At 52.7% G+C, this 15,017-nt stretch overlaps 1 protein-coding gene across 1 annotated transcript; it reads left to right on the top strand.

Annotated features, from left to right (window-relative positions):
* Nucleotides 1-856: 856 nt before the first annotated feature.
* BLCAP (BLCAP apoptosis inducing factor) lies at nt 857-14,344 on the top strand. The gene is made up of 2 exons (XM_063453340.1): nt 857-966; nt 13,190-14,344. The coding sequence occupies exon 2, from the start codon at nt 13,253-13,255 to the stop codon at nt 13,514-13,516; it is 264 nt and encodes an 87-aa protein (XP_063309410.1). The 5' UTR covers nt 857-966; nt 13,190-13,252; the 3' UTR covers nt 13,517-14,344.
* The last annotated feature ends 673 nt before the right edge of the window (nt 14,345-15,017 follow it).

The following is a 15,017-nucleotide window of genomic DNA, read 5'->3' as shown; positions in this document are numbered from 1 at the left end:
GTCTGTGTATGTATATCAATGTGTGTGTCTGGGTCTGTGTGTATGTATATCAATGTGTGTATGCGTCCATGTGTATGTTTGTGTATGAATCTGTGTGTATGTATGTCAATGTGTGTGTATGAGTCTGTGTGTATGAATATCAATGTGTGTATGCGTCCATGTTTATGTTTGTGTATGAATCTGTGTGTATGTATGTCAATGTGTGTGTCTGGGTCTGTGTGTATGTATATCAATGTGTGTATGCGTCCATGCGTATGTTTGTGTATGAGTCAGTGTGTATGTATATCAATGTGTGTCTGGGTCTGTGTGTATGTATGTCAATGTGTGTGTCTGGGTCTGTGTGTATGTATATCAATGTGTGTGTCTGTGTGTATATGAATGTAAGTATGCGTGAATATGAATGTCTATGTACAAGAATATAAGTGAGTGTAATTTCCTTAAAAGTGGTTTTGTTGTGGTGGGGGGTGGGGGATCATTGTGAGAGTAAAAAATAAAACACCCAGGTAAGCCTACTGGTGTATGGGGCGAACAATTATCCACCCCAGCTATAGTTGAAGATTGGCTACTTTGCTTTATTTTATTATTGCTATTTTTGGATTTTAATTCACAATAATTCGCAGTTTAGTGAATAGCGCTGACAGAAGGAAGGAGTCCCCCATCTCCCAAGGTGACATTAGACTGCCATTCCGGCACTCACCGCTAGATGGCGATCACAGTACTAGAGATCACAATGGCAGTCCGTACACCGCGCATGGCAGACCGCGGGCACTTACTCCGGCAACATGGCGCTGCGCTAGTGAAGACATGGACGTCATTACAGGTTGCTTCTCGTTTGTTTAGAACTCTACGATGGTCGCCGGTGGGGTGGGCGTGGCTATGAGCGACGTCGAGCGCAGGAAGGAGCCGTACGTGGTGCGGATAGAACTGGCCTGAGACGCGTGAGTGCTGACAGCGGCCTGGAGACAGGTAATGACACCCGGGCAGGGGGAGAGAGAGACAGACAGACAGGGAGAGACCGGTAATGCCGCCCGGGCAGGGGGAGGGAGAGACAGAGAAAGACAGACAGAGAGAGAAAGACAGACAGAGACAGGTAATGTCACATACCGCCCGGGCACAGAGAGAGAGAGAGAGAGAGAGAGAGAGAGAGAGAGAGAGAGAGACAGGTAATGTCACATACCGCCCGGGCAGGGGGCACGGAGACAGAGCGGGAGGTGAACACTCACTGGGAGACTGGCAGAGAGAGAGATATACAGCAAGGAGGGAGACTGGCAGAGAGAGGGACAGCAAGGAGGGAGACTGGCAGAGAGAGGGACAGCAAGGAGGGAGACTGGCAGAGAGAGGGACAGCAAGGAGGGAGACTGGCAGAGAGAGGGACAGCAAGGAGGGAGACTGGCAGAGAGAGGGACAGCAAGGAGGGAGACTGGCAGAGAGAGGGACAGCAAGGAGGGAGACTGGCAGAGAGAGCGAGAGAGACAGCAAGGAGGGAGACTGGCAGAGAGAGCGAGAGAGACAGCAAGGAGGGAGACTGGCAGAGAGAGAGAGAGAGAGAGAGACTGGCAGAGAGAGAGAGAGACTGGCAGAGAGAGAGAGAGACTGGCAGAGAGAGAGAGAGACTGGCAGAGAGAGAGAGAGACTGGCAGAGAGAGAGAGAGAGAGAGACTGGCAGAGAGAGAGAGAGAGAGAGACTGGCAGAGAGAGAGAGAGAGAGACTGGCAGAGAGAGAGAGAGAGAGACTGGCAGAGAGAGAGAGAGAGAGACTGGCAGAGAGAGCGAGAGAGACAGCAAGGAGAGAGACTGGCAGAGAGAGCGAGAGAGACAGCAAGGAGGGAGACTGGCAGAGAGAGCGAGAGAGACAGCAAGGAGGGAGACTGGCAGAGAGAGCGAGAGAGACAGCAAGGAGGGAGACTGGCAGAGAGAGCGAGAGAGACAGCAAGGAGGGAGACTGGCAGAGAGAGCGAGAGAGACAGCAAGGAGGGAGACTGGCAGAGAGAGCGAGAGAGACAGCAAGGAGGGAGACTGGCAGAGAGAGCGAGAGAGACAGCAAGGAGGGAGACTGGCAGAGAGAGCGAGAGAGACAGCAAGGAGGGAGACTGGCAGAGAGAGCGAGAGAGACAGCAAGGAGGGAGACTGGCAGAGAGAGCGAGAGAGACAGCAAGGAGGGAGACTGGCAGAGAGAGCGAGAGAGACAGCAAGGAGGGAGACTGGCAGAGAGAGCGAGAGAGACAGCAAGGAGGGAGACTGGCAGAGAGAGCGAGAGAGACAGCAAGGAGGGAGACTGGCAGAGAGAGCGAGAGAGACAGCAAGGAGGGAGACTGGCAGAGAGAGCGAGAGAGACAGCAAGGAGGGAGACTGGCAGAGAGAGCGAGAGAGACAGCAAGGAGGGAGACTGGCAGAGAGAGCGAGAGAGACAGCAAGGAGGGAGACTGGCAGAGAGAGCGAGAGAGACAGCAAGGAGGGAGACTGGCAGAGAGAGCGAGAGAGACAGCAAGGAGGGAGACTGGCAGAGAGAGCGAGAGAGACAGCAAGGAGGGAGACTGGCAGAGAGAGCGAGAGAGACAGCAAGGAGGGAGACTGGCAGAGAGAGCGAGAGAGACAGCAAGGAGGGAGACTGGCAGAGAGAGCGAGAGAGACAGCAAGGAGGGAGACTGGCAGAGAGAGCGAGAGAGACAGCAAGGAGGGAGACTGGCAGAGAGAGCGAGAGAGACAGCAAGGAGGGAGACTGGCAGAGAGAGCGAGAGAGACAGCAAGGAGGGAGACTGGCAGAGAGAGCGAGAGAGACAGCAAGGAGGGAGACTGGCAGAGAGAGCGAGAGAGACAGCAAGGAGGGAGACTGGCAGAGAGAGCGAGAGAGACAGCAAGGAGGGAGACTGGCAGAGAGAGCGAGAGAGACAGCAAGGAGGGAGACTGGCAGAGAGAGCGAGAGAGACAGCAAGGAGGGAGACTGGCAGAGAGAGCGAGAGAGACAGCAAGGAGGGAGACTGGCAGAGAGAGCGAGAGAGACAGCAAGGAGGGAGACTGGCAGAGAGAGGGACAGCAAGGAGGGAGACTGGCAGAGAGAGGGACAGCAAGGAGGGAGACTGGCAGAGAGAGCGAGAGAGACAGCAAGGAGGGAGACTGGCAGAGAGAGCGAGAGAGACAGCAAGGAGGGAGACTGGCAGAGAGAGCGAGAGAGAGAGACTGGCAGAGAGAGAGAGAGACTGGCAGAGAGAGAGAGAGACTGGCAGAGAGAGAGAGAGAGACTGGCAGAGAGAGAGAGAGAGAGACTGGCAGAGAGAGAGAGAGAGACTGGCAGAGAGAGAGAGAGAGAGACTGGCAGAGAGAGAGAGAGAGAGACTGGCAGAGAGAGAGAGAGAGAGACTGGCAGAGAGAGCGAGAGAGACAGCAAGGAGAGAGACTGGCAGAGAGAGCGAGAGAGACAGCAAGGAGGGAGACTGGCAGAGAGAGCGAGAGAGACAGCAAGGAGGGAGACTGGCAGAGAGAGCGAGAGAGACAGCAAGGAGGGAGACTGGCAGAGAGAGCGAGAGAGACAGCAAGGAGGGAGACTGGCAGAGAGAGCGAGAGAGACAGCAAGGAGGGAGACTGGCAGAGAGAGCGAGAGAGACAGCAAGGAGGGAGACTGGCAGAGAGAGCGAGAGAGACAGCAAGGAGGGAGACTGGCAGAGAGAGCGAGAGAGACAGCAAGGAGGGAGACTGGCAGAGAGAGCGAGAGAGACAGCAAGGAGGGAGACTGGCAGAGAGAGCGAGAGAGACAGCAAGGAGGGAGACTGGCAGAGAGAGCGAGAGAGACAGCAAGGAGGGAGACTGGCAGAGAGAGCGAGAGAGACAGCAAGGAGGGAGACTGGCAGAGAGAGCGAGAGAGACAGCAAGGAGGGAGACTGGCAGAGAGAGCGAGAGAGACAGCAAGGAGGGAGACTGGCAGAGAGAGCGAGAGAGACAGCAAGGAGGGAGACTGGCAGAGAGAGCGAGAGAGACAGCAAGGAGGGAGACTGGCAGAGAGAGCGAGAGAGACAGCAAGGAGGGAGACTGGCAGAGAGAGCGAGAGAGACAGCAAGGAGGGAGACTGGCAGAGAGAGCGAGAGAGACAGCAAGGAGGGAGACTGGCAGAGAGAGCGAGAGAGACAGCAAGGAGGGAGACTGGCAGAGAGAGCGAGAGAGACAGCAAGGAGGGAGACTGGCAGAGAGAGCGAGAGAGACAGCAAGGAGGGAGACTGGCAGAGAGAGCGAGAGAGACAGCAAGGAGGGAGACTGGCAGAGAGAGCGAGAGAGACAGCAAGGAGGGAGACTGGCAGAGAGAGCGAGAGAGACAGCAAGGAGGGAGACTGGCAGAGAGAGAGAGAGAGACAGCAAGGAGGGAGACTGGCAGAGAGAGAGAGAGAGACAGCAAGGAGGGAGACTGGCAGAGAGAGAGAGAGAGACAGCAAGGAGGGAGACTGGCAGAGAGAGAGAGAGACAGCAAGGAGGGAGACTGGCAGAGAGAGAGACAGAGAGACAGCAAGGAGGGAGACTGGCAGAGAGAGAGAGAGAGACAGCAAGGAGGGAGACTGGCAGAGAGAGAGAGAGACAGCAAGGAGGGAGACTGGCAGAGAGAGAGAGAGACACAGCAAGGAGGGAGACTGGCAGAGAGAGAGAGAGACAGCAAGGAGGGAGACTGGCAGAGAGAGAGACAGCAAGGAGGGAGACTGGCAGAGAGAGACAGCAAGGAGGGAGACTGGCAGAGAGAGACAGCAAGGAGGGAGACTGGCAGAGAGAGAGAGAGACAGCAAGGAGGGAGACTGGCAGAGAGAGAGACAGCAAGGAGGGAGACTGGCAGAGAGAGAGACAGCAAGGAGGGAGACTGGCAGAGAGAGAGACAGCAAGGAGGGAGACTGGCAGAGAGAGAGACAGCAAGGAGGGAGACTGGCAGAGAGAGAGACAGCAAGGAGGGAGACTGGCAGAGAGAGAGACAGCAAGGAGGGAGACTGGCAGAGAGAGAGACAGCAAGGAGGGAGACTGGCAGAGAGAGAGACAGCAAGGAGGGAGACTGGCAGAGAGAGAGACAGCAAGGAGGGAGACTGGCAGAGAGAGAGACAGCAAGGAGGGAGACTGGCAGAGAGAGAGACAGCAAGGAGGGAGACTGGCAGAGAGAGAGACAGCAAGGAGGGAGACTGGCAGAGAGAGAGAGAGAGACAGCAAGGAGGGAGACTGGCAGAGAGAGAGAGACACAGCAAGGAGGGAGACTGGCAGAGAGAGAGAGAGAGACAGCAAGGAGGGAGACTGGCAGAGAGAGAGACAGCAAGGAGGGAGACTGGCAGAGAGAGAGACAGCAAGGAGGGAGACTGGCAGAGAGAGAGAGACACAGCAAGGAGGGAGACTGGCAGAGAGAGAGACAGCAAGGAGGGAGACTGGCAGAGAGAGAGAGACAGCAAGGAGGGAGACTGGCAGAGAGAGAGACAGCAAGGAGGGAGACTGGCAGAGAGAGAGAGAGACAGCAAGGAGGGAGACTGGCAGAGAGAGAGACAGCAAGGAGGGAGACTGGCAGAGAGAGAGACAGCAAGGAGGGAGACTGGCAGAGAGAGAAAGAGAGACAGCAAGGAGGGAGACTGGCAGAGAGAGAGACAGCAAGGAGGGAGACTGGCAGAGAGAGAGACAGCAAGGAGGGAGACTGGCAGAGAGAGAGACAGCAAGGAGGGAGACTGGCAGAGAGAGAGACAGCAAGGAGGGAGACTGGCAGAGAGAGAGACAGCAAGGAGGGAGACTGGCAGAGAGAGAGACAGCAAGGAGGGAGACTGGCAGAGAGAGACAGCAAGGAGGGAGACTGGCAGAGAGAGAAAGAGAGACAGCAAGGAGGGAGACTGGCAGAGAGAGAGACAGCAAGGAGGGAGACTGGCAGAGAGAGAGACAGCAAGGAGGGAGACTGGCAGAGAGAGAGACAGCAAGGAGGGAGACTGGCAGAGAGAGAGACAGCAAGGAGGGAGACTGGCAGAGAGAGAGACAGCAAGGAGGGAGACTGGCAGAGAGAGAGACAGCAAGGAGGGAGACTGGCAGAGAGAGAGACAGCAAGGAGGGAGACTGGCAGAGAGAGAGACAGCAAGGAGGGAGACTGGCAGAGAGAGAGACAGCAAGGAGGGAGACTGGCAGAGAGAGAAAGAGAGACAGCAAGGAGGGAGACTGGCAGAGAGAGAGAGAGACAGCAAGGAGGGAGACTGGCAGAGAGAGAGAGACAGCAAGGGGGAGACTGGCAGAGTTAGAGAGAGAGAGACAGCAAGGAGGGAGACTGGCAGAGAGAGAGACAGCAAGGAGGGAGACTGGCAGAGAGAGAGACAGCAAGGAGGGAGACTGGCAGAGAGAGAGACAGCAAGGAGGGAGACTGGCAGAGAGAGACAGCAAGGAGGGAGACTGGCAGAGAGAGACAGCAAGGAGGGAGACTGGCAGAATGAGACAGACAGCAAGGAGGGAGACTGGCAGAATGAGACAGACAGCAAGGAGGGAGACTGGCAGAATGAGACAAACAGCAAGGAGGAAGACTGGCATAGAGAGAGAGACAGCAAGGAGGGAGACTGTCAGAGAGAGCAAGGAGGGAGACTGTCAGAGAGAGCAAGGAGGGAGACTGTCAGAGAGAGCAAGGAGGGAGACTGGCAGAGAGAGCAAGGAGGGAGACTGGCAGAGAGAGAGAGACAGCAAGGAGGAAGACTGGCAGAGAGAGAGACAGCAAGGAGGGAGACTGGCAGAGAGAGAGACAGCAAGGAGGGAGACTGGCAGAGAGAGAGACAGCAAGGAGGGAGACTGGCAGAGAGAGAGACAGCAAGGAGGGAGACTGGCAGAGAGAGAGACAGCAAGGAGGGAGACTGGCAGAGAGAGAGACAGCAAGGAGGGAGACTGGCAGAGAGAGAGACAGCAAGGAGGGAGACTGGCAGAGAGAGAGACAGCAAGGAGGGAGACTGGCAGAGAGAGAGACAGCAAGGAGGGAGACTGGCAGAGAGAGACAGCAAGGAGGGAGACTGGCAGAGAGAGACAGCAAGGAGGGAGACTGGCAGAGAGAGACAGCAAGGAGGGAGACTGGCAGAATGAGACAAACAGCAAGGAGGAAGACTGGCATAGAGAGAGAGAGAGAGAGAGAGCAAGGAGGGAGACTGTCAGAGAGAGCAAGGAGGGAGACTGTCAGAGAGAGCAAGGAGGGAGACTGTCAGAGAGAGCAAGGAGGGAGACTGTCAGAGAGAGCAAGGAGGGAGACTGTCAGAGAGAGCAAGGAGGGAGACTGTCAGAGAGAGCAAGGAGGGAGACTGTCAGAGAGAGCAAGGAGGGAGACTGTCAGAGAGAGCAAGGAGGGAGACTGTCAGAGAGAGAGACAGCAAGGAGGAGACTGGCAGAGAGAGAGAGAGACAGCAAGGAGGAGACTGGCAGAGAGAGAGAGAGAGACAGCAAGGAGGGAGACTGGCAGAGAGAGAAAGAGAGACAGCAAGGAGGGAGACTGGCAGAGAGAGAGAGAGACAGCAAGGAGGGAGACTGGCAGAGAGAGAGAGACAGCAAGGAGGGAGACTGGCAGAGAGAGAGAGACAGCAAGGGGGAGACTGGCAGAGAGAGAGACAGCAAGGAGGGAGACTGGCAGAGAGAGACAGCAAGGAGGGAGACTGGCAGAGAGAGACAGCAAGGAGGGAGACTGGCAGAGAGAGAGAGACAGCAAGGAGGGAGACTGGCAGAATGAGACAGACAGCAAGGAGGGAGACTGGCAGAATGAGACAGACAGCAAGGAGGGAGACTGGCAGAATGAGACAAACAGCAAGGAGGAAGACTGGCATAGAGAGAGAGAGAGAGAGAGAGCAAGGAGGGAGACTGTCAGAGAGAGCAAGGAGGGAGACTGTCAGAGAGAGCAAGGAGGGAGACTGTCAGAGAGAGCAAGGAGGGAGACTGTCAGAGAGAGCAAGGAGGGAGACTGTCAGAGAGAGCAAGGAGGGAGACTGTCAGAGAGAGCAAGGAGGGAGACTGTCAGAGAGAGCAAGGAGGGAGACTGTCAGAGAGAGCAAGGAGGGAGACTGTCAGAGAGAGCAAGGAGGGAGACTGTCAGAGAGAGCAAGGAGGGAGACTGTCAGAGAGAGAGACAGCAAGGAGGAGACTGGCAGAGAGAGAGAGAGACAGCAAGGAGGAGACTGGCAGAGAGAGAGAGAGAGACAGCAAGGAGGGAGACTGGCAGAGAGAGAAAGAGAGACAGCAAGGAGGGAGACTGGCAGAGAGAGAGAGAGACAGCAAGGAGGGAGACTGGCAGAGAGAGAGAGACAGCAAGGAGGGAGACTGGCAGAGAGAGAGAGACAGCAAGGGGGAGACTGGCAGAGAGAGAGACAGCAAGGAGGGAGACTGGCAGAGAGAGACAGCAAGGAGGGAGACTGGCAGAGAGAGAGAGACAGCAAGGAGGGAGACTGGCAGAATGAGACAGACAGCAAGGAGGGAGACTGGCAGAATGAGACAGACAGCAAGGAGGGAGACTGGCAGAATGAGACAAACAGCAAGGAGGAAGACTGGCATAGAGAGAGAGACAGCAAGGAGGGAGACTGTCAGAGAGAGCAAGGAGGGAGACTGTCAGAGAGAGCAAGGAGGGAGACTGTCAGAGAGAGCAAGGAGGGAGACTGTCAGAGAGAGACAGCAAGGAGGAAGACTGTCAGAGAGAGAGACAGCAAGGAGGGAGACTGGCAGAGAGAGAGACAGCAAGGAGGGAGACTGGCAGAGAGAGAGACAGCAAGGAGGGAGACTGGCAGAGAGAGAGACAGCAAGGAGGGAGACTGGCAGAGAGAGAGACAGCAAGGAGGGAGACTGGCAGAGAGAGAGACAGCAAGGAGGGAGACTGGCAGAGAGAGAGACAGCAAGGAGGGAGACTGGCAGAGAGAGAGACAGCAAGGAGGGAGACTGGCAGAGAGAGACAGCAAGGAGGGAGACTGGCAGAGAGAGACAGCAAGGAGGGAGACTGGCAGAGAGAGACAGCAAGGAGGGAGACTGGCAGAGAGAGACAGCAAGGAGGGAGACTGGCAGAGAGAGACAGCAAGGAGGGAGACTGGCAGAATGAGACAAACAGCAAGGAGGAAGACTGGCATAGAGAGAGAGAGAGAGAGAGCAAGGAGGGAGACTGTCAGAGAGAGCAAGGAGGGAGACTGTCAGAGAGAGCAAGGAGGGAGACTGTCAGAGAGAGCAAGGAGGGAGACTGTCAGAGAGAGCAAGGAGGGAGACTGTCAGAGAGAGCAAGGAGGGAGACTGTCAGAGAGAGCAAGGAGGGAGACTGTCAGAGAGAGAGACAGCAAGGAGGGAGACTGTCAGAGAGAGAGACAGCAAGGAGGAGACTGGCAGAGAGAGAGAGAGACAGCAAGGAGGAGACTGGCAGAGAGAGAGAGAGAGAGAGAGACAGCAAGGAGGGAGACTGGCAGAGAGAGAGAGACAGCAAGGAGGGAGACTGGCAGAGAGAGAGACAGCAAGGAGGGAGACTGGCAGAGAGAGAGAGAGACAGCAAGGAGGGAGACTGGCAGAGAGAGAGAGAGACAGCAAGGAGGGAGACTGGCAGAGAGAGAGAGACAGCAAGGAGGGAGACTGGCAGAGAGAGAGAGACAGCAAGGAGGGAGACTGGCAGAGAGAGAGAGACAGCAAGGAGGGAGACTGGCAGAGAGAGAGAGACAGCAAGGAGGGAGACTGGCAGAGAGAGAGAGACAGCAAGGAGGGAGACTGGCAGAGAGAGAGAGACAGCAAGGAGGGAGACTGGCAGAGAGAGAGAGAGACAGCAAGGAGGGAGACTGGCAGAGAGAGAGAGAGACAGCAAGGAGGGAGACTGGCAGAGAGAGAGAGAGAGAGACAGCAAGGAGGGAGACTGGCAGAGAGAGAGAGAGACAGCAAGGAGGGAGACTGGCAGAGAGAGAGAGAGACAGCAAGGAGGGAGACTGGCAGAGAGAGAGAGAGAGACAGCAAGGAGGGAGACTGGCAGAGAGAGAGAGAGACAGCAAGGAGGGAGACTGGCAGAGAGAGAGAGAGAGACAGCAAGGAGGGAGACTGGCAGAGAGAGAGAGAGAGACAGCAAGGAGGGAGACTGGCAGAGAGAGAGAGAGACAGCAAGGAGGGAGACTGGCAGAGAGAGAGAGAGAGAGACAGCAAGGAGGGAGACTGGCAGAGAGAGAGAGAGAGACAGCAAGGAGGGAGACTGGCAGAGAGAGAGAGAGAGACAGCAAGGAGGGAGACTGGCAGAGAGAGAGAGAGACAGCAAGGAGGGAGACTGGCAGAGAGAGAGAGAGACAGCAAGGAGGGAGACTGGCAGAGAGAGAGAGAGACAGCAAGGAGGGAGACTGGCAGAGAGAGAGAGAGACAGCAAGGAGGGAGACTGGCAGAGAGAGAGAGAGACAGCAAGGAGGGAGACTGGCAGAGAGAGAGACAGCAAGGAGGGAGACTGGCAGAGAGAGAGACAGCAAGGAGGGAGACTGGCAGAGAGAGAGACAGCAAGGAGGGAGACTGGCAGAGAGAGAGACAGCAAGGAGTGAGACTGGCAGAGAGAGAGACAGCAAGGAGGGAGACTGGCAGAGAGAGAGAGACAGCAAGGAGGGAGACTGGCAGAGAGAGAGAGACAGCAAGGAGGGAGACTGGCAGAGAGAGAGACAGCAAGGAGGGAGACTGGCAGAGAGAGAGAGACAGCAAGGAGGGAGACTGGCAGAGAGAGAGAGACAGCAAGGAGGGAGACTGGCAGAGAGAGAGAGACAGCAAGGAGGGAGACTGGCAGAGAGAGAGAGACAGCAAGGAGGGAGACTAGCAGAGAGAGAGAGAGACAGCAAGGAGGGAGACTAGCAGAGAGAGAGAGAGAGACAGCAAGGAGGGAGACTAGCAGAGAGAGAGAGAGAGACAGCAAGGAGGGAGACTAGCAGAGAGAGAGAGAGAGACAGCAAGGAGGGAGACTAGCAGAGAGAGAGACAGCAAGGAGGGAGACTGGCAGAGAGAGACAGCAAGGAGGGAGACTGGCAGAGAGAGAGAGACAGCAAGGAGGGAGGCTGGCAGAGAGAGAGAGAGAGACAGGAGGGAGGCTGGCAGAGAGAGAGAGAGACAGGAGGGAGGCTGGCAGAGAGAGAGAGACAGACAGCAAGGAGGGAGGCTGGCAGAGAGAGAGACAGACATGAAGGAGGGAGGCTGGCAGAGAGAGAGAGAGAGACAGACATGAAGGAGGGAGTCTGGCATAGAGACAGACAGCAAGGAGTCTGTATTTAGTTTGACTGCCATTGAGGGGGCTGTATTGAGTATGACTGCCATTGAGGGGGCTGTATTGAGTATGACTGGCATGGGGGGCTGTATTGAGTATGACTGGCATGGGGGGCTGTATTGAGTATGACTGGCATGGGGGGGGGCTGTATTTAGTGACTGGCATGGGGGGGACTGTATTGAGTGTGATTGGCATGGGGGGGTTGTATTGAATATTACAGGCTTGGGGGGGGGGCTGTATTGAATATTACAGGCTTGGGGGGGCTGTATCTAGTGACTGGCATGGGGGGGCTGTATTGAGTATTACGGGCTTGGGGGGGCTGTATTGAGTATTACGGGCTTGGGGGGGGGGGGGGGCTGTATTTAGTGACCGGCATGGGGTTGTATTTCTGGAATAGGCGTATTGATTATGACTGACATCTAATGAGGCTGTATTGTGCTATGCTGGCATAAGAAAGCTGTTGAGTGATGGTAGGGAGTCTGCATGGAGTGTGACTGGCATGGGAAGGGAGACTGGTAAACAACCTCACACAGACAAAACATATGTAAAGGATGTTTATTCTGTTCAGGAAAGTGCCATATAAGTGATTATTATTATAAAAATAGGGAGATTGGTATGCTCATCTCTTATAGGCTGCTTATCACTCCATAGTAAAGCATGTGAGAAACTTGTGGTGCAAATAATAGTAAAAGACTGGGAGTTGGGTTACTTTATGTATGTTACTATCTGTGCATGGGGAAATAATATACTTATATAATAGCATGCAAACACATTATTTACTAAACAAATAGCACATTTTTCCTTTTATGAATCTGTTATACCCATACATAGAATTGTCCAAATCTCTTGCAAAACATGGTTGTCAGTGTCACTCCAGGGTCTTATTAGACTGTAAACGTTTATAAACAATTGTTTCTACCAGAGACTTGCAAATAGAAATCTCCAATCACCATGTGAACGGGTCCGGAATACCAGTGGTTCCAGAGGTGTTGCTTCACTCTTGGCACCAAAACGACTTAAGCTTAATGAAGCAGGTTTGGTATATAGATCATACCCCTGCAGTGTCACTGCTCAATTCTCTGCCATTTAGGAGGTAAATCACATTTGTTTCTTTATGCAGCCCCAGCCACATCTCCACTGGCTTTGATTGACACAGCCTACATGGGGGAAAAAAATGACTTAACCCCTTAAGGACACATGACATGTGTGACATGTCACGATTCCCTTTTATTCCAGAAGTTTGGTCCTTAAGGGGTTAAAGGGACACTATAGTCACCCAGACCATTTCAGCTCAATGAAGTGGTCTGGGTGACAGGTCCCTCAGGTTTTAACCCTGCAGATGCAAACAATGCAGTTTCAGAGCAACTGCTATGTTTACATTGCAGGCTTAAGCCAGCCTCTAGTGGCTGTCTTCCGGACAGCCACTAGAGGCGCATCTGCGACGCTGGAGGCATTTAATGCCTCCATCACGCAGAGAGTCCTTAGGAAAGCATTGAAAAATACTTTCCTATGGACACTTTGAATGCGCGCGCAGCACTTGCCGCGCATGCGCATTCGGCTCCGCTGACGGCGGGGGAGGAGAGGTCATCAGCGCAGAGGGATTCCTGACACTATAGTGATCCTTTAATTTTTCATCAGATGTTAACTTGCTTTCAAAGTTTTTATCTTCTGCTCTGTAAATTGAACTTTAAGCGCACACAGCCTTTTAGATCCTACAGGAGCCTCATATTAGCAGAGCAAGAAATGGCATACTGTGCAGTAATATCTATGTTGTTTTTTTCATGAAGTGTTTAGGAAGGCTGTGCCAGTCCCACAAGGCGGTGTGACTAGGGCTGTATGAACAAAATGATTAGCCTCTGATGAGCTCTGTCATTTAGGAGTTTAAAGTTGTTTTGGTGCCTATAGTGTCCCTTTCAAGCTTCCTCACATATTTTAGTTTGTGTCTTACATGAATGCACTTTTTCTCTACTGTTCAAACAACGTATGTATTTGTCTTTTCAGTCTGCACACAGTGGTCTGCTATAAACGTGACGGGAACAAGGTTGCGTCCTGATTTTTGCCACCATGTACTGCCTGCAATGGCTTCTCCCTGTGCTCCTGATTCCTAAGCCGCTGAATCCGGCTCTTTGGTTTAATCATTCAATGTTCATGGGGTTTTATCTACTGAGCTTCTTACTTGAGAGAAAACCCTGCACTATATGTGCTTTGGTCTTCCTTGGTGCCCTCTTCCTCATATGCTACAGCTGCTGGGGCAACTGCTTCTTGTACCACTGTGATGATAACCAGCTGCCTGAATCTGCCCATGACCCAGCTGTTGTGGGCACATAGACTGTCAAACCCATGCTTAGTCCTGTGGAGTACTGCATTCTGCCACTATGGGAATGTCTTGTCCCGCAGAATGCTGCTTTTCTACCAGAGAACTGTAACTGTGGCAGCCTGCACCGGTGTGAGTCAAGACAGGGACCTCAAGAACTTCATCTTAAACACTGCTAAGAAGAGGACCCTTCTATCAATTGGCTGCAGACATTGGACTTCTGCTGCTTCCTTCGAGGTCTACTTTTAAGACTTTGGTGTTAACCAGCCAGCAAGGGGTCATCATCAGCAATAGCACCAGCCCCTTTATTATTGGGATGAATGGTGGGAGGGAGCTTTTAATTGTCTGTATTTTGGGTCATTTGCTTCTCTGCTCGTTTGATTTTTTTTATTTTTTTTTTAACCATGTTTAATTCTCCTACACGTGAATATTTCTTCTCACTACACAGTCCTATATGAAGGCAACGGTTCTGTATTATTGCTAAGCACAGGTCACTTTTCAGCCCATATTTATAAAGGTGGGCCACAGGATACCTTGCTGGAGAAAGAGGGCATACTGCTTGCATTATATCAGGCACGTGGAAACGGTTATCAGGAGGTCCAAATAGGCCACATCAATTTCTGTCTAACTTTTCATTTAAAGGAGCCAAAATACAAACCCAGAGGTTGAAGAATCCTGATTGTTTACTTCCTTAAAAAAAAATTGGCAGGGTTTGGTAATCCCGAAAGAGGTGCTGAAAGAATCAAATCATGAAATGCTCAGCCACTTTCCCAAATCCTTTTTATTCAAATTTTTTTCGTGTTGGAAAAAAATATGTCTGAATAAAGTTGTTCAAACTTAAACAGATCTAAGAGAATTTTTTTTTTCTAGTCTCCATTTTCAATGTTTATCAATTAAATGTAATTTTTGTATTATAAATTTAAATGGGCACCTGCTGTGCCTCCATATTTTCAATGTCGGGTAGGCCCATTGTTAAAGGTCGTGTCATTGTTGACTAATTTAGCAAAGAATTATGGAAGTTTTTGCTCTACAGAGAGCTGTTAATACCCTGTAAGCAGTTGAAAAGCTCATTCTTACATTTTTAAGCAAGGAACTTGAAGTTAATTTGAAGGGTGTGTTATATATATTGAATTTACGTTCGTGTTGGTGTATTTTTCTCCGTGTTTAGCAATTGTGATAATCTTGGAAACCATAAACATTTTAGACGGCATGGTTTAGTACAGTCACTCTAGCTCATCAATGATAGATACGTTTATTTTTGTAAATTCCTGAAAGTGCAGAAAGAAGAGGCAGGACTGTCGACACACACAGATATGTAAAATGTTTATTCTTGCACCTATGCATTATATAGAATTGACAAGGGGAATACATATTGTATATTAAAGTGTCACTGTGATTTGCAGTTTGTTGCAAAGATTCCCCACTGGTGAGTTATCTGCTCCGATGTTGCAGAGTACACAACCCAAAATGAAAGCTATGGAAGAACCTGCAAGATAACCATAGACTCTCTTCTCA

Source organism: Pelobates fuscus, chromosome 5 (genome assembly GCF_036172605.1).
Source record: "Pelobates fuscus isolate aPelFus1 chromosome 5, aPelFus1.pri, whole genome shotgun sequence".
Taxonomy (NCBI): domain Eukaryota; kingdom Metazoa; phylum Chordata; class Amphibia; order Anura; family Pelobatidae; genus Pelobates; species Pelobates fuscus.
Note: the sequence above shows the minus strand (reverse complement) of the source record. Positions and strands in the feature narration are given on the sequence as shown.